We start from the raw sequence: 18,492 nt of genomic DNA, 5'->3' as shown, positions 1-18,492 counted from the left end.
AAGACAGCCTCATACTCCATCAGGGATGTGATGGGAATGTGCAGGCAGGGGAACCTGACCCCTTACCCTTCCTGCCCACCCCTCCACGCAGCTGAGCTCACCCTGCACAGTGGATGGGCTTCCTGTTGACAGAGCAGAGTTGTCGGGGATTTCTCATCTTTTTTATTTCTTTGCTGCTTGTGATGAAACAAATGCGATGCTTAAGAGGCCTCTTACTACCCACTGATCACTAAAAACTACTCAAATAGGTTGTGGTATTTGGGTAAAAGTAGTATGGTCTGTGCAGAGTTGATCATTAACTAAGCCAGGGCTGTATTGTTCATAACTACTTTTCCTGTTTGGCTTTTCCTTTTATTCCCCTGGAAGCTGTGGGTATTTGTCTCGCCGATCCTTCCTGGTAAGGGCTGGAAGAGAGACAGAGATGGTTATCGGACATCAGATCAAAACCTGAGCCACAAACCAGTGTTTCAAGGACAAACCCCCCACGCACCACCCTTTTTAAGCAATATGTTTTAGTTAGGAAGCCCACGCTGTTGGGCTGCCAAATTAATGTTTTAAAAGGATTTAAATGGTAGAGTTGACTCTGAGATGGTGTTGTCTTGAAACATCTGCAGATGTTCCTGTCTCTGGAAATGCTTGGGATTTTTCTAAAGACCACAAAGCAGAAGGACCCCAGTGAAATTATCAGCAGAAAAAGAAAGACCTTTTGGGGCCAGTTAATAGCTGGCTGGGATTTTTTTTGCAGGACTCTACGTCCTTGCACCTTTATCACAGAGCCCCTGGTTAAAATATTGCTTCATTGTTTTTCAAACAACTTCAGGCTAACTTTCTTGACAGTTGCTTCTTACTAGTGTTTGTGGGGTCAGAGAAAGTTTAAAATTCTGTGTCCCGTTTTGCAGTAGGCTCTGAAGAGCTGCTGTCTCCCCTGCATTGGTCTGACAAACAGCATTTAAATTATCAGCCCATATGGGCCTAAAACTAGTTCAGCAAATATTTTTCTCCATTGTAATGGATTTAATGTGTACAGAGCAAATCTGCAACTTGAGTTTCCAGCCATGGTGTTTCATAGCAGCTGGTTGGAGACTCAACTTTTCACAAACACATGGAGCAAAACTCACTCCTGTCCTTAATACTGAACACTTTTGCTGAAGTATCCCAAAGCCACCCCTTTGGTTTGTGTGTGCATTTGGGCCAGAGCTTGGATTCAGCATCTTGGGAAGGAACTGGAGACTGGCAATAGCTGTTCTGCAGCCACCTATTGCTGGGTTGTGTGGGATTAACCAAGTGTTTTGTGACAGAAGCTTTCTGGTTCAAGGACATCAGCTGGTGGACGAGGGAGGGTGAGAAGAAGAAAAGCCTGTAAAAGTAAACTTGAGACAAGTCCCAGAGTTGCTGAAGGCTGGGAGTGACACAGGAATCCAAACTCGAAGATCTCCATGTAGGGTTGGCATTTCTTGGTGTTGGCAGCTTTATAAATTTGGGCGCTTCTAAGTATATTGAGGCTACAGGCTCCTTGTTCAGTGCATATCCCTGTTTATCCAGTACTTACCTGCCCCTCACCAACATCATGTTCAGCCCTTTGGGCTCTCTGGTTTACTTGCAAAAAGCCATTTAAGCACAATGCTTTTCCTCAAAACACCTTTGTTACAAGTAGGCTAAATCCAGACTGCTGAACCAGAAATGATTTAGTCCTTTCTTTTAAACAAATGATCTTTGTCACTTATTAGCAAACTCCTTCATTTGTTCACACACTTCTCACAATGGCTTAATGAGCTCCATGCTGTCCCACTGGCCAGGGCTGGCTCCTGCCCGGGAACTGCGCAGGTCAGGGTCTGAGTTGCAGTGTTAAACCTCCAGCTTTTCCCTGGAAGAGCACAGATCTGTGACATCTGACTGTTGCAGTGTGGCTTTAGTGGAGGCACTGAGGTGGATCAGAGTAAGTTCATCCCAAGGTCCAGAGCTGTCTGGAGTGCCCAGGATGGATTGGGACCCCTGTTGAGTTGAGCTTGGAATTGTCTGCACAGTGGTATTACCGTGTATAATGTGCTGGATTTCCTCACTCTCTGTGATTTGTTTGCCAGCATGAAGAGAATGAATTTGCTTCTCTGAGCCTCTTGGTGCCCTGCAGCCTCTTTTCTTACAGTATCCCAATGGGATGCTTTGGAGCGGGCGGGTACCTGTGGCTTGGCTCAGTCACCTCTAGCTGACAGGCACGGACAGCCCTGTTCTGGGTGTATTGCTGATGTTTTGTGACACTCCAAATGGCAGATGGGGCTGGTGTAGGGTCGTTTTGATTGGCAAATGATAAATTTACCTTGGTCAGATTATAATGTAAGGGGGAATCTCATTGGCACAAAGGTGTAAAAAGCTATAATTTGTTTTATCTTTGTCCTTCTGTTAGTTTGCTGCTTGCTTTCTGCAACCCGATGCTGAATTAAAATGAACCCAAATTGTGGGAGGAGTTGCACTGGGGTTTTTGTTTGTTTAGTTTGTTTGGGTTTTTTTGAGGGCTCATTGCATGGTGACGTGTGAAGAGCTTGTCACTGGCTTTGTTGTTGTTATTGTTAGGGTTGGTTTGTTGGTTTTTTTTTTCCTTTATTTGCTTTGTAAAAGAGATGAAGAAATCAAAAAACAAATGCAAAGTAGAACAGCCGCATTCCTCTGTGGCGAAAAGACTGAAAGCCAGTTAGTCTAAATAAAAACAAACAGTTTGTCAGCACCATTCCTGGCCCTCCTGTTGGTTTGCCATGATGAGAAAATTACAAGAAAACAAAAGAGGAATATCCATGTGCCTGGATAGCAAATGGGGGTGACACAAACATGCACCCCGGAGGTGGGTGATGCTCTGTCCAGAGTGTGTGAACATGACTGGTGTGTGGGGGTGTCTGAGCCAGCCCAGGAGCCACTTTTCAGAGAGCAGGGTCAGGAGATGGGCCAGGACATCACCCAGATTCCCAGCACAGTCCCCAGCAAAACCTTGACACTGCTGTAATCTTCCTGTCTCTTTTGTCCTTAGTTCCTTCAAGTACATCATGAAATGTTCTCTGAGAGGCTCTCTAGCTTGAAATTAAGCAAATATCTATTCTGGAGCCTTTTAAGAAGCTGTTTAAGAGCCTTTTCCCTAAAGTACACTGTGTTCTTGTTAGAGACTTCGCTGGGTCTGTGGTACATAGCAGTGTTTAGTATTCTGATGGTCTTTCTACTTTAATGTGTGGTTTTTAAAGGGGTTTCTATGCTTTTAGGAAATAGGAAGACCTGAGTTAACCACAGAAAATTGGCTGCCAAACTGCTTAAAGTGCTAATTCTGCTGAAATTTAGCACCTGACTTTTGCAGGGATAAACACATCTGGAATCTCTAGTCTTCTGAGTTCAAACTTCGGTAAAATAAAACTTTATTTAATGTGTTTCCAGTCTGAGTCTTAGTCAGCAAAACTTTGCAGAGTTTTTATGTTGGGTTAAAAACTCCTTTATATGCATTTTGAAGTAAAGCATTGACATCCCCTTTAACTGAAAGTCGCATGAAGGTGCTAAAAGAGTTGGTTAATTTGCAGCTGTGCTGAGAAATCACAAATGCTAAACTGCAGGGTGATGCTTCAGAATGAAGCACGTTACTGTTTTTCCTTTAATTCACTTTTTTTGTGAGCAGATACCATGAAGAGCAGATGGTTCATGGTACTGCTTCCCTGCTTGTATTTAAAGTAGCTGTATAAAACCATTTCAATTCTTAGGAACATCTTGAAGAAGTTTTCTTGTCTCCTATTTAGAAGTCTCCTTTTGCCTGTTGGGGTGCCCTTCGTTTCAGCTTTTATTTAAGTTGGGAGATGCTGTGCTGGTGTTAGACATCCCACAGTCTGTCAGCTTCTGTTTAAAGTGGTGTATGATGAGTGATTAATGGAAATTATTTCGGGAATAAAGGACTCCTGGTAAGCTGATCCCTATTCAGAGCACCGAAAGAAAAAGCAGAGTCACAAGGGATGTTGTCTCCAGGAAGAACTTGTAACATCCGCAGGGGGAAGAGTTGGATTGGAAAGTGATGCTGAGCTTGCATTTTGAAATGGATCATAATTATATCTCGTGGTCTGATTTGGAGAGCTTTTCCTGATGGCTCCGGAGGCTGATTGTCACTTACACCAGCAGGATGTTGGAGTGTTTTCCGTGGCTGCTGTCCTGGGTGTGTGTGCTCTGAGCTCCTGGGGACAGGCAGCCTTGCCTCTACAGGTTGTTACCCCATTCCCTCAGTGCTGGGTCGCTTAACCCAAAGTGAAGCTATGTTTCTTCTTTGGTTTGCAGCTTTAAATCGAATCTGAAGCTTGTATTGACCTTCCTTGTGCAAAGAACTGTCCTTCTAAGTGTTGCCCTGGATTGAAGGCACAGAATCCATTAAACTGTTCAGCTATAAAATGCTTCTGATCATTTGTCTTTGATGATTCCTCACTTCTAGCTGATTAAAATTTCAAGTTATTAGTTGCAGCCACATTTAAGTTTGTATTCCCTTAATTGTGGCTTCCCTGTTCCCTGAAATGAAGTCTCTGGCGTATTTGCAAGGGGAGCAGATCAATGGCCCGATTACAGGCTGTATCAGCACAACAGGTAAAGCTCCCTGTGACTTCCAGTTTCAAATCAAAACCTATTGAAAGAAACCTGGCACGTGGCAGTTCTCTCTGAAACAGCCCACAAACCATCTCACATCATTGGCTGCTGCTGACTGTCCTTTTTGCTAATCTAAAGGGACAGTCATTCCTAAACCAATTTTACTGTTCCTGCTGGAAACTGTCATTCAGGGATCAAATACCATTGCAGGGGGAGGATGCAATAAGAATGAGAGAAAATTGAAAGTGCTGAGTGCTGCAGAAGTTAAAATACTGAACAAATAACTTCCTTCTATATTTTTATGAGTCAAATCCAACAGCCTCTTGATGATTTTTGATGCTTTTGGTAAACAAGCATCTGCTTCTTCTTAGCAAGAGGAAAAGGCTTATTATTCAGCATTGATTTCTTTGTGTAGAGACAGAGTGGTCCTTGTTTTGGTGCTCTATTTACAGGGGTCTGTTAATGTATTTACTGAGGGCAGCCAACAAGGCTGTGATCAGAGCCAGGCAGCTTCCCCAGCGTAATTCCTCCATCCCATGCCCTGGTTGGGGTGGTTGCAGATCTGAGTCCTGGCGCAGTTCCCTTTCTCAAGGCAGCAGGAGCTCTGCTCCTTGGCTGACCACAGCCATGCTCAGTGCTGGCCACATCCACCGTGACCAAAAAAGATGGAGCAGCATCCTTCTTGACCACTTACATCCTGGGCCTGTGCCTGGGGAAGCTGTGGCTGCTGAGGAGGGGGTGGGGGGCACAGGGTACCCTGTGGTGCTGGGGACTTGTCAGCACCCCCAGGGGTGCTGGGGACTTGTCAGCTCCCGGTCACACCCATCTCAGGGAGATGGCCAGCCTGGCCGTGGTTCAAGCAAGTCAGTGATCTCCTTCCATCTGTAAAGTGCTGGACATGCTTTGTCTAAATATAGGGGACCCTGGACTTGGCTGTGGCGGGGCGGGACAGTATGTTGACCTCGGTGTGTCTCCTGTGACACTTGTGTTACAGTTGTATTTAGAGCAGATGGGTCCTTCTTGTGCGACGCTGCCAGTCAGGCCAAACATGGTCAGGTCTGTGACAGTGACATGCAGGGAGATTAGCATAAAAATTTGTTGTAAAATATCCTGTCTTAAATGCATTTAAAGGTAGTGGGGAGAGACTTGGTTGTTAATCAATGGCTCCGGGGTCTGGCAGCTGTCATTTAAAGTTTTAAAAGAAAGGTGCTGTGTATGAAGGCAATGCTTTCAAACTCTGGTGGCAGAGGAGATTACTGTGTTGTTTAAAGATAATCGACATGGACTGTGTTAATTAAGAGAGAAAAAAGATAAGTATGTGTCAATCAGAGGGGTGCTGTACCTGAGGATTAACTAATCAAAAAGCCGGTGGTTATTTTTCTCTGTTCCTTGATGCAATAGATTCTCCTTATGAAGTTTTCTCATGTTGATTGAAGTGTTCTTAGGAACGTATTTGTGAAAGCATTTTGTTGGTACCACAGCAGCTGGCTCACTTTGGGCAGGCTGAGCTGGTAGGAGCACAGCACATGGTGCTAAAACACTGTGGAGTGTTCTCCTGGGTATTGCTGTCCTGCTCCGTGAACCCGGTGGTATGCATTAAAAATGCCCAAGGATGTTTAAACAGTATATAGCACAAGAAGAATGTCATGTAGATCTTTCATCTGGGAATGTCTTGACTTGGAGACCTGAAAGCCTTTGGGGACTATCATGTAAAACAAATTCCTTTCATGGTCTTGCTTCCGGTCTGGGTCTCTTGCTTTAAAAAGTGCAGAGAATCAAATTTCTTCTCTAAACACCCAAGTGCCCGGATTTCTTAATCAGCATCCTAATTGTGTTAGCTACCCCCTTTCTAGTCTGTGAACCGCCGGGATCAGACTGCAGGAAGAAGGATTTTGTGCATATCTTCAGTCTCGAATTCCAGGGACATCAGAGCTTTGTTTGCACAACTTGTTTTGCGGTTGCTTTTTGGAATCTTTTTCTTTCTCTCTGGGTGGATTCCCTGAAGCTGCCTTGGAGGCTGAACATGGGCCACCAACACGTGCTTTGCTGGGACTCCCTCAGTGTTGCATAGCCAGGGAGATGGGCAGTAAAGCATTTTGCTATTCATGCTGCGTGGAAAATGGGTCCTTTTCAGTCTGTGATAACTTAAATCCATCCCTGTTTAACTCCCTTCTTCATTGCCATGGTGATCCTACAGCCTGCACCCAGGTTTGTATTCCTTGAAATAAGTCATTACCTGACAATCTGGCATCAGCAGGGTGTCCCCCCAGCCTGTGCTGCTTCATGGCAGTGACAACAGCCACAACTCAACACATCTCCCCTTCCCCAGCCTCAGCACCAGGACATTCCCTCCCTTCCAAGGCTGCTGAGCGCTGGCAGAAGCGATGGGGACAAGCTCAGCAGCGAGGTGACACAGGGAGGGCTGTGTGAGGCTTACTGTAGGAGCACACGCTCAGCAGCAGCCCAGTGAAACCCAATCTGGAGCTGCCGGCAGCAGGCTGTGCACAGGGCTGGGTGGTGAGGATGCAGCTGGTGCCCGTGCCAGGGCTCTGCCTGCATTGCCTCTGCTTTAGGGGTTTGTTGAGCTGGTTCATCCATAGGCCAGGAGTATGAGGGGAACAGGAAACCCACATGGACTTTCACTTCCATCAGACACTCTAAAATGTTGTCCACCTTAAAACAAGACCTAATCTGCTTTCCTTTGCCTGTAATGAATAAATCCCAGCCCTGCCTGTGAGGTAATACATTGGATGTGAGTATGAAACTCAGCCCTGCAGAGCGAGCCTCAGGGCATTGGGAGGCTGAGGAATGCTGCAGGTGGTTGGGGTTGTCTCGGCACAGTGCAGCCCCGTTGCAGCTGCGTGGGCTGAAAACTTGGGCTGCAAACAGCAGCTGTTGTTGCTCTCTTTGCCGGCAGCGAGGCAGGGATGAGTTTCTGGCAGGGATAAGTTTCTCAGCCCAGAGCTGTTGTCTTCTGTGCAGTCTCCAAAGGTCACCACTGCTCTCTCCAGCGTACCCAGGCTGCCCAAGCTCTGAAGTTTGCAAAGTTATTTCTGGAGCTCAATTCGAATGCTGTGGTGGCAAAGGAGCTCTAATGGCATGTCATGGTTGGTTCCAGCAGTGGATGTGGCTTGCAGACTGGTAACTCACTCAGGTGTTAAGTGGGTATCAGAGCTCCCCACAGCCTGGTGGGATGACCTGAGGCTGGTTTGATCCTGTCTCTGAAACTGTGTCTGAGCATGCTTGTTTCATGCACCTGAAGCGGTTGTTCTTCACTTAACACACAGCCGTGGTCATCAGGGTTCCCTTTGGCAAGTTGTATCCTCTCTGAATTCAGCAGAAATTCTCTCCTTGTTTGGAGCAAGGAAAAGGAATTAGTCTTTTGGAATTCAGATTCACACCCATCCATCCTCACCTTTGACTGTCTTCTGGCAAACTGTGAGTTTTTCCTGTTGTCTTAGTTTGGCTTCAGAAGTTGTCCATATTGCAGCCCAAAACAAGGGAAAGGTGACTTGGTGCTAGTGAGAAGGGATCAGTAGGTAAGTTCATGTGGACGAGTAACAGTTGGCATTGCAGATCTTTCTGTGATGATGCCTGTCTGTGTCATGGAAGCTGAGCTCTCTCTCCAGGGAGCCCCACCTTGGAGGAGAGGAAGTGCCTGTAGACAGTTCCTTTTTTTAATAAAAGAAAAAGGCACAAATGCAGATGTTGCTAAAAATGCAGTTTGCGTCAAACCCCTGAACCCAAGTAGGTTCCCACGCTTGGTTTGTTTTTCTCCTTGGGCTGTTTCTTAACTTGCAAAAGTGCTGAGTGGTGAGAGGTGGCCTTTGGTGGAGAACCACTTCCCTTTTCTCTCCCTGCTGACAGTGTGACTGACCCCTTTTCGGTAAGCTGTGGTCCTTGTTTTGCTCGGCACTGAGTTTGTTTCTGTTTTGGGTATCAGAGAAGCCTGCACTTGTCTGTGTTTGCTGCCAGCTGACCCTGTTAATACAAATGTCAGTGCAGGGCAATCCTGAATTATCCTTGCCGTTTAATTTTCCCTGTAGGGTTTTGGTGGGTTTTCTTTATTAGTACGTGGTGTTGTGCTTTACAGAGCCCCGAGATCTGGCCTCTGTGTGAAGAGAATCGAGCACCTTCATCCCTTGCCTAGGAGCAAAGGCTTAAACTGGAAGCCAAACATTGCTTGCCTCTATTTAATTCATTAATACTGTAGGCAGTTATTAAACCAGGTGCTTTAAAAAGTAAACAAGGGAAGTAGGGATGTTGTTTATTGAAAAACAAACTACAGTGAAGGTGAAAGAGACACTTCCCTGGGGAGGGATGCTGGAGGAATGCGATGTTTTATCTGGTGTTTGATGGAGAAGTGCCCTGGGCTGTCAGGCTGCACATAATCCAGCTGTGCACCGAGCTGCTGGTGCACCCTTGGCTGTGGGACTGATGCTTTATTAACCAGGACTTTTCTTGTGGGCAGGTGCGGGGAGGGGAGGCTGGCAGTGAGAGCTGCCCCCGGAGCAGGTGTGATTCCAGGCCCTAGGCCTGCCTGCAGAGGAAGGGAAACAGCCAGTTTGGGGAGCAGGAAGAGGGAGGGAGGTAGCTTGAGGTGCTGAAAACACCAGCAGGCTGCTGTGCCTGCCCTCCTGTGACTTCTCCCATGCCAGGCCCAGCGAGCTGTGGGGGAATTGCTGCTCTTGCAGGGTGAGTCCTGACTGCTCAGAGCTCGCCCGCATGTCCCTGGCTGCCCTCTCTCCCTCCTTCCACGCCTCGGGAATGAGCTAAGTATTGACGCCTGCTCTGCCGCTCCTGCCAGCCTTGGAATTTTGGTGTTTTCTTGGGTTTGTGTTTTGCAGTGGCTGGATTAAGGGAGGATGGTAGAGCTGAGCTGGCAGCTGAGGTGTGCAAGGCAGCATTGGCTGCTCATGTTAGAGCAAAATCTGGGGGGCTCTTGAGGGACTGCAGAACTCTCTGGTCATGGGGAGCTACAGCTGAAGCCAGGCTTGGCATTGAAATCCCGTTGTAGCCTCTCAGCTCTCTTAGGATGCTGCTTCTGAGCTCTTTTCTGCAGGGCTCTGGTTAATAAATACCCACTAAGAGAAATTGTATTTCTGTAAATCATACAAGTAGTGGACTTTTATTCAAACGCAAAGTACCTTGAAATCTTCATTTCCCCTACCATTGCTTATCAATGTCCCATTTCTGCTAAGGATAAGGGTGAACAGGGTGGGAGGATGTGACCTCCCTGCAGTGCCCATGTGTCTTGGGCATGGCTGTGAGGAGGTGACAGCACAAGGAGGTTTTGGCCCTTGCCACGCTGACCTGTTCCTGTGTGTTTTGTGGGAGGATGTGGATGGAAGGACTTCTCCTGCTGAGCCTGTCAGGGAATGGTGCCAACTCTCTGGTTGTGCTACTTGGCAAGTGCCTGACCAAGGGCTGGGCTGGACAGGACATAGCCTGCTGCAAAGGAGCTGCTCTGATGAGTAAGGAGAGACGACTTTTGGAAAGTCATCCCCAGGCTCGCAATAACTTAATTGTTTATGAGGATAAAACATTGCCAGAAGCTGTTCAGGTGCCTCCTTGCCTTATTCACAAAAAGGTTTTCTCTCCTTTCTCTGTGAAGCAGTTTCAAAAGAAAACTGCAAGGTTTCTTTCTGAGTTTTACACTGAGGACTGAGAGTTTCTCATTGAAGCTGGTAGGTGGTACAGATTCACCTGTCTCCTGGCTGGGAGGCACAAGGCATCATCCAGGAGGTCGTGACAATGCATCCAGTGATCTATGTTATCACATCTCTTTGGCACAGTCCCTAAACTAGTAACACTTTCTCTTTTGTGTCCTCAAACCAGTGTATTTGGTGTTTGTGCTTGCAGTTTATGAACAGAGCTGTGCAGTATAACATCTGGGAAGGCATTTATTATTTGTTTGCCATCTGTAAGTTCTGTGTGGATCTCATTTTGTAGCGTAGTGATAATTTAGTTTGAACTGTGCAGTGATTTCCTTGTGCAGGAGGAGCTCAGCCCTGGGCAGCACGTCAGGGAGCACAGGAATCACTCCTGTTTCCTGCTGTTACTGCTGGTTAGAAACAGAGCCTTCTGAGGGCAGTGTCTGTGCTTTTTGTGCAAAAGGCTTTAAATAGTTCTGATGTGACTTGTACAATTTCTACAAAACCTTTTCTGCGTGGGAGAAAAATCGGTACAAGTCACAATTTCCATAGGAGTTGCTTAAGTTCTTCTGCTTGCGTTGGTTCTCTTCCCAGCAAGCAGGGAATTACAAATAGCACATCACTGGTGGCCTTGGTTGCTGCTTCACTGCAGAGGTGAACATGGAGCAGAAGGGGGTTTTTCCCCCAGCTGTAATGCTGAGGATTGTGAACTCTTTCATAGGTATGTCCTGAGTAAGTCTTCTCCTGAAAAAACCTGCTGTGCAGTACAGAGGACTGATGACGAGCCTGGGGTGCTGATAAAACACAGCTCAGCTCTGTTACCTTTGCCAAGTTGGCTCCTTGTCTTCTGCTGTCCTGGACTCAACTTCTCCCCTAACCACGCTGAGTGTCTTTTAACACCAGTCTGTTCCAGGAGATTGCTTCAAAGAGCACTGAAGCTCCCGGAGGCTCTGGAAAGCCAGGTTTTGTGAAGTATTTCAAAGCCCACATTAGGCTTGGAAGCCATCGAGCTGTCAGCAGGGTGACATCAGTAGTGGATGGCAACACTTGTTCTAAGCCCTAATTGCCCTTTTTACAGACATCTTTTCTGCCTTTTGTGTTTCTGAAGTGTCTCAGACTGGGGCCTGCTGTTAGTGTCCCACCTGAGGAATCCTTTCTCCTTATATATCAGGGGCAGTATGCAAAGGTGATCTTGCCCTGAAAGATGATGCTTTAGGTGAAGACTGTGGCAGGGACCGTCCAAGCAGGATGGACCCAAGTGGAGCAGCCATCTGAGTGTGGCACAGAGGATATCAGGCCAGTGATTGCTTTTTTTGTCCCTGTAGTGCATTACAGGCACTAAAGTCAGCATCTGCTGAATTTGTTATTAGAGTTACTTGGACTTCCTAAAAATTTGGTGCCTTTCCTCCGAAGATTTTCTTTACTGCTTGAATCTCAGAGCTAGGGCTTTGTTGTGTGTGTGTATCATGGGTTTCTTTTCTGGATACTGATGCATCTGGGGTTAGGATTGGGGGCAGGTGATGCCAGGAGTGCCAGTAGCGTGTCTTGGCTGCACAGAGAGTGTCCCCACAGCTGGATTTGGCACAAGGCTCTTGTCTCCATGGATCTGCAGTTCTCCCAGCAGTGCTGATGGCCATCTCCTGCCCTCGCTCCTGCCCTGCGGGAGGTGCTGCCCTCCCTGCCTGACCTCCTTGTTCCACAAGAATGATCTGCTTTGCCACATTCTTCAGCCGTTCCAGCCCCTTGTATGGGAAATTACTTTCCCTAGTCCTACCAAGTTACACTTACAGCCCGTGGTTAATGGCCCAAAACAAGGCTCCCCTGGCCTTAGGAGGGAAGGTGGCCTCCTGGAAAGATGCACCTGATGGAAATCTGTTTAGTTCTGCTGCTCTTTCCTCTGCAGGCAGGTGGCTGAGAGCTGGTGATAAGGGAAAGTGATGGCATTGAGAAGATTTTAACCTCTCAGCCCTCTTAGCTACACACTGCATTATCCACTAAAAATAGTTGCTAATTCCACCTTCTGGGGGAACCTCAAGCACAGGCTAAAGGATTGCTAATATTAGTGGTTGGCTTCACTGATAAAGTTAACTGTGTGAAAGCTGTCTGTGAGTGCTGAATTCTTTCTCCTCCTCTGCAGCCTAACATCTTTTAACAATTGTCTTCTGTGTTGAGATTAGAATGGGAGGAGGAGAATTTTTTTTATCATTAATAATACTACTATTATTTTTTTAAGTGTCCTTAAGATAACTCAGTGTTTCTCTAGTTCAGGTTGTAAGAAACTGTGTAGCTTGAGAACCTTCAGAGGATTTATTTGTCAACAAGAGCTAGAAATGCTCAGTAAAATTTTTTTATGTGAGAATGGTTTGAGGAAACATGTTCAGTGTGCCCAATGAATTTATTGGTTTTTTGGCTTTAACTTTAGTATGGGTAGAGAACTCTGATCCATTTTAATTTAGGATCCTTTTCAAAATTCTGGGTTTTTTGAAACATCCAGAGCATGTTTGACATCTGGTTCAATTTTAGGGAAAAAGTTCTGAGAGAAACTTTGTCACTCAGGAGTGATGAGGGTATGACAGCACGGTCTAAATATTGGGATATACTGCAGCCTTGGGAAAAGTCTTTCTGACTCCGTGCATCTGCTTTTCTGGAGCTTGGAAAACCTCATTTTTTACATCCCTGGCAGCAAAATGGAGAGGTGCCCAGAAATGTGCTTGAGCTTAGGGGGAAATCCAACTTTAACACAAGCTTTTGTAATTCTTGTACTTGTAAAAATGCAGTCGGAAAAGCCTTTGCTAAAGCAGTCGACCCCAAATAATGAAAATACATGGCAGGGCTTTTTACTCTATTAATTTCCCAGTCCTCATCCCTTAGAGGAAGGGAATAACTAACTAGGTTTGATATTTGTTTAAGTGGAGAAAGGAATAAAAAGTTCCTAGGCTCTTGCTCAGTTGAAGGACAAGCCAACATCTTTTTCAAAGCATGGAACTGCTGGGATGCACGATGCCAGGGACTCTCCCATCATGTCTTATCATATTCATCAACCATCCTGTTGACTAGAGAATTGTTTCTGGCTTTCTTCAAAGCCTCTAAGACTGTCTTATCAATTCTGAGAAAAGCAGGAACCCTTGAGTATGCAACAGGATGGCTGAATTGCAGAATCTGGAGTGTGTCTTGCTTTTTCCACGAACCACAGCATCTCCAAGAAAACAACTGGAAGATGTCCTTAAAATACCAGTTGTTCTTCAGTACTTGAGAATTCTTTATTGTCCCTTTTTACAAACTTCTCTCCTCATGTGACTTCAGAAAGGGCAAAATCAAGGCATAAAGTGATGTCTGATTTCAACAGCATTACAGTTTCTTGCTTTGTCATTTGTAAGTCTTTGAGAGTTAACCATCATGCAACTCACAGAGTAGTTTTATGATTTCTTAATCTGTTTTGTACACTAATTTTCTTTTGCCTAACTGCTGAAGGGAGACATTTGTTTCTGCAGGGCATCAGCTGTGTCTGAACCACAAAGCTCAGGGTTAACGGAGTCCATAATTACCCAGATGCGTGGGCTTGTTCTATTCATCACCATTTAGAAATGTGGATCTGTCATCTTGACTTTCAAATCGAAAATGTAGCCATAGGTTAATCCCCTCTGCCTGCTCAGGTTGCACCTCTGCAGGCAGAGTGGCACCAGCACATGTTCTGCTTTTCAGTGTTTCTCTGTTTGTGTTGTTCCCAGTTATGCTTTGAATGTTTGCAGTACTTACACGGAAGGGGGGAAAGTTCTTAACCAACAGAATAATTTGGTCTAAATCACTTCCTTGCAAAAGAACAGAGAATGCATTCAGTGCTTTGAACCTCTCTTGTTCGTTGCTTTTTTCCTTTTTAAAGACAAGACAGTTTTCCTCACTCCCTGTTTGTTTCCCCTTACAGCATCAGCGAAAGCTTCCTCACTGTGAAAGGTGCAGCTCTCTTCCTGCCACGAGGAAATGGGTCATCCACTCCCAGGATCAGTCACAGGCGCAACAAACATGCAGGTAAATTGTGGTATCGATGGCTGGGGCTTGTCTGCTCCCTCTTGTTTCAGAGTCCACCTTCCTTGAGCTCATTCTCACCTGATGATACACGTTTGTCTGGTCCATGTGTGTATTATAGCCTGACCTGCCAGTCTCAACGCTGACAGGAAGGAAAGGTTTCAGAGCTCTCCTGTTCAAACAGGATCATCAAACAAATCAGTGACATCAGGGCAGCAGTCATGACATGGTGGAGACTTGAGAGTAACTGCCCCCCAAAATATCATCCTGTAATTGTAGTCTGAGAGAGGGAGGGGAGGGTTGCCTTCAAAGCCTTCACGCACTGCACTAGCAAACCTGAGGTTGTGATACGGGGTGAGTAATGGTCCTTCCTAATCTGAGAGTAACCAGTTATGATGGAGGAAAGGGAGGAGACTTACCAGACTCACCTCTATGTGGGGTGAGGAAACCTCTGAGCAAAGTCACTGTGACTTCTCAGAGCTGTGAGCAGAGTGAGTAATACAGAGTCAGTTACAATTCCGCCTCCTTTATCTGCTGGAAATTTGATTTGTGGTTTTGCTTTGACTCTCTTTGAAAAGTCGCTCTGAATATTGTAACTCAAACATTTCAGGGTAGGGTATTTTTCATTGGCTATATGGTGCTTAATCACTGATGGAGTTTTACAGGCATCAGATAGTGTGGGGATTTTTCCCTTCCATAAAGCAATCAACAGGAAACAAAAATAAATTGAGACCTTCAGACTTGCAAATGAGACAGAGGTAGAAACAGAGACAGGAGTCAACGTGTTTTGCCAGAAAGTGACCAGGAAAAACGTGATTTGGTTTGGTTCCAGGTGTAGATCCCTTTGTACTTTGACACCATCAAACTGTCATCCACCTCTGCATCTGTCAGAGTTACGTATGTGATGACTGGCCACCTCAAAATCTGTTTGCAAACATATTTATAGAAAAAGTTTAAGTCAGAAGGCATTTAATTATATACTTCCACTCAAACATAGCACAAGTGGTACCCAAATTGCTTTGGTGAGATGCATTAATTACCAGTTGTCAAAAGAAAATGTTCTGATACTTAATTTAAAGCTGGCCTTTCTGGTCGAGAGTGAAGTGAAATGTCCTTTAGCATGAAAGTAGAGTCACCAGACTTTAAGAAGTTTCTCTTGGCCCATCTTGCTTTTTAATCTCTCCAAAGTCCATTGCTGAAGCCCTGGCACTGCTGCCTTGGCTTTGCCTTACTGAGGAGACCCACAGGGGAGTTTTCCTGGTGAACACCTGCAAGGCAGCACAGACAGCTGTTGAGTCTATCTCCTTGCTGCTTCTGCTTGCTCCAGCTGATTTGCATGAGGTCTGGAGACCTTGGTGGAAAATAATTGCTTGTCTAATCAGCTCAGAGCTCTTGGAAGCCAGATTGCCAAGGAAGCAAATCCGGTGTGTTGTAATTGCTTACAGCAAGATGTTTGGTATTGCCGAGGCTGGCTTGCCTAAGGGGTGGGATTTTTGTTCTTAGAAGACCTATTTTATTCCTGTTTCTTCAGTTTACAGGGTGAGATTTAATGAGATGTCGGTACTTGTCCTTTCCTCAGCTTCCCTGCCTGTCAAGTGATGGGAATGCTCTAGTGACTTTTTTTATGGTGCTTGGAGTTTTCACTGAAGAGAGTCCCTTGTCTGAGTGTGCACCAGATTTCTGTGAATTTTTCTAATATCAGCAAACCAAGACACCAGGGGATCAGTGTGTCACCTTCCTGAGCAAAACATCTGCGCCACCAGAATTAATCAGTGATGTGGAGAGCGTGGCTGGCAGAGTGTGTGCAGCTGCCTCCTTTCTGGGACACTGATAATCCATGCTCAGCTTCCATCCCCACGTGTGACTTATCTCTGGCACACAAAATTAGAAGGGGGTAGAGAGCGGGCATAACTTTCCAGTATGGAATTGCTGCCTATGGATGCAATAGTATTTCAAGTGGCTCCAAGAGCATTTTCTAGGAAGGCTGACTGACCTTCCTGACCTGCCTTTTTAATTCATCGGAAGTGCTAGAATCCAGTGTGAAGAGTGAATGGATAACAGGAAATCATTAATGCTCACACCCATTTCTCTAATCACATCTCCATAATAGGAATCATTGGCAGATTGACTAGATATGGTACCAGCTGTCCATGCTCCCCTCCCTGGGTGGTCCTGTGCCACCTGGCAAACTTCTGTGGGATGGTGGGCTTGCTTTTCCACAACAAACAATGTTGGAGGAGGCCAGAAAGGGATGTAACTTCCCTGGCGCTTTTGCCATCTCTGGAATACTGTGAATCACTTTTCAGATCCCACCCTCGCCCATGCTTTGCACCTTGCCTGCCAGCTCAAGGAAACAAAAGCATCTGCTCAGCGCAGGACAATGTGATAGGAAGCAGCAGCCCTGACATGAATGCCAGCAAAGCCAGCTCTTCACAGGCCAGGATATGATATCTTTGTGCTGATTCTGGCATGTTAAAGCCTTTCCTTTGGTTTTTCTTAATCCAGGAAGTTTACAAAATGCCTTGTGTGTTTGGGACTGAAAACGCTGCAAATTGATTAAAGCTGGCTAAGGAAGCAATCCGTCACTTTCCAGCTCTGGAGATCCCAAGGCTGGCACGGGAACAGGGAGGAGTATGGTAAACTTTCTGAGGATGAAGGATAATGGAGCTCCTTGACTGAGCTTTGCAGAAAGGGTTGTTGTAGAAACTTCCTCTCTTCAAGTATTGAGATAATCCACTAGTCCAGGTGATTTTATTTTTTAAACTCCAGAAACTTTGTCTCTTAAAATGGTCCCTAAATTACTGGCAGCAAGAAGTAGGAGCTGCTACATTTTGGAGAGGGGAAAAAGCTGAGGTGAAGCATCTTTGATTTCAGACTAAGACATGTGGATGCTTCATGAGTCAAATACTTGCTGAGCTCTTCCAGGCTGTGGGCAGGAGGTGCAGAGAGACCTTCACTTGTTGACTGACAGTTCTCGACGATTCCCACTGTGGTAATAGCTGGAACTTGCTGGAACTGAGCAGTGCCATCAGGATTTTGCACTGCTGTTGACGTGGGGAGATCCTGTCATGGCACTCCTGGCAGAACAAGCATCTGATGGATGACTTTGCCTTCCCGAGTACCCTATCTCCATAAATAATTGCTATTTAGGGAGGCTCATGCCAGCCACTCCCAGTGCTGGGAACAGTGTCCATGGGCAGGAAGCAGCTTCAGGTGCTTGTCGCCGGTGATACTTTGTGATTTCCCAGGCACTGCTGAGTGCCTCAGTGTTCCCACCCCCAGTTAAAAACGCATTCCCAGATCGCTGACTCATATTCCATATGCTGAAATGTGTTTCAAGGAGGAAGGAAGAAGAGAGCAGGGAATGCAGTGTCCTGTGTAACCCACTCCACGCTATGGGTCTCTATCCCATCCAGAGAGGGGCTGCACAGCCCTTCAGCCTTGCTCTTCCACCAGCTATAAAAATCATTTGGAAACCAGGTACTCTCACTGGGCAGCCTTTTCTTTCTTCCCCTTCCCTTTTTTTGGTATTTCTGGATGCTTCTCCATGTCCAAGGTTTTCCTTATTTCTGAGAATCTGAAATAACATGGGTTCTAGCACCACTGGTAAATCAGAAAGGGAGGTCGGGGAGATTAACCAGCCTTCCTAGAAAAGGTTCTTGTAGCTGATCCTGCTGAATGTTTGCTCCCTGCAGTGTTGCCTAAACTCAGCTGCTTTGCTGTGGGGGAGTGGGAGAAGGTAGAAGAGTAAAAGCTCCTCTTCTTGCTGATCTGTGCCACCCACCTGGCAGCCCTGCACTCTCCTTTCTGGGAATGCTGATTAATTTGCCATGTAATGATTGAAAAAGCAGCCCCTTGCAGGAGGTGTTGCTGCTGGCTGGTACTCGGGGTGATGTTGGCTCTCTACATACCAGGAGTAGTGCTGAGAAGTCAGTGCAGCAGTGCTGACAGAAAAGCATCTCACTTGTCTTTGAAATGCTCGATGTTTTAGGAACCTGGGACACTTGTCTTTTCTTAATGAGACTTAAAATCACAGTCATGCAGTAAATTTAATTTTCTTTTATTTTTCCTCAGCTTTACCAGGAAAGGTGTTGCAAGCGTTTTCTAGGAAAAAATTATAAAAGTTTGATTTTTTCAGGTGGCAGTTCTTAGCTGCTTTTGGGCAGGGTTGGTACACAACTGTAGGTGGGCATGTGCTGCTCTAAGGTGGGACTAAATCTCACTC

General features: G+C 45.9%; 1 protein-coding gene across 3 annotated transcripts in view; it reads left to right on the top strand.

The window, feature by feature from the left end:
• The window catches only part of SSH2 (slingshot protein phosphatase 2), an 88,338-nt gene that overhangs the window by 44,065 nt on the left and 25,781 nt on the right, over window positions 1-18,492 (top strand). For all 3 annotated transcript variants that reach the window (XM_082294923.1, XM_082294922.1, XM_082294921.1), the window contains one exon: window positions 14,167-14,270. In XM_082294923.1, the coding sequence (XP_082151049.1) occupies window positions 14,167-14,270 (104 nt within the window). The remainder of the gene's footprint in view (window positions 1-14,166; window positions 14,271-18,492) is intronic.

The sequence above is a fragment of the Coloeus monedula genome, assembly GCF_965178545.1.
Source record: "Coloeus monedula genome assembly, chromosome: 20".
Classification (NCBI taxonomy): Eukaryota; Metazoa; Chordata; class Aves; order Passeriformes; family Corvidae; genus Coloeus; species Coloeus monedula.
The sequence above is the reverse complement of the archived record's forward strand: the minus strand, read 5'-3'. Positions and strand labels throughout refer to the sequence as shown.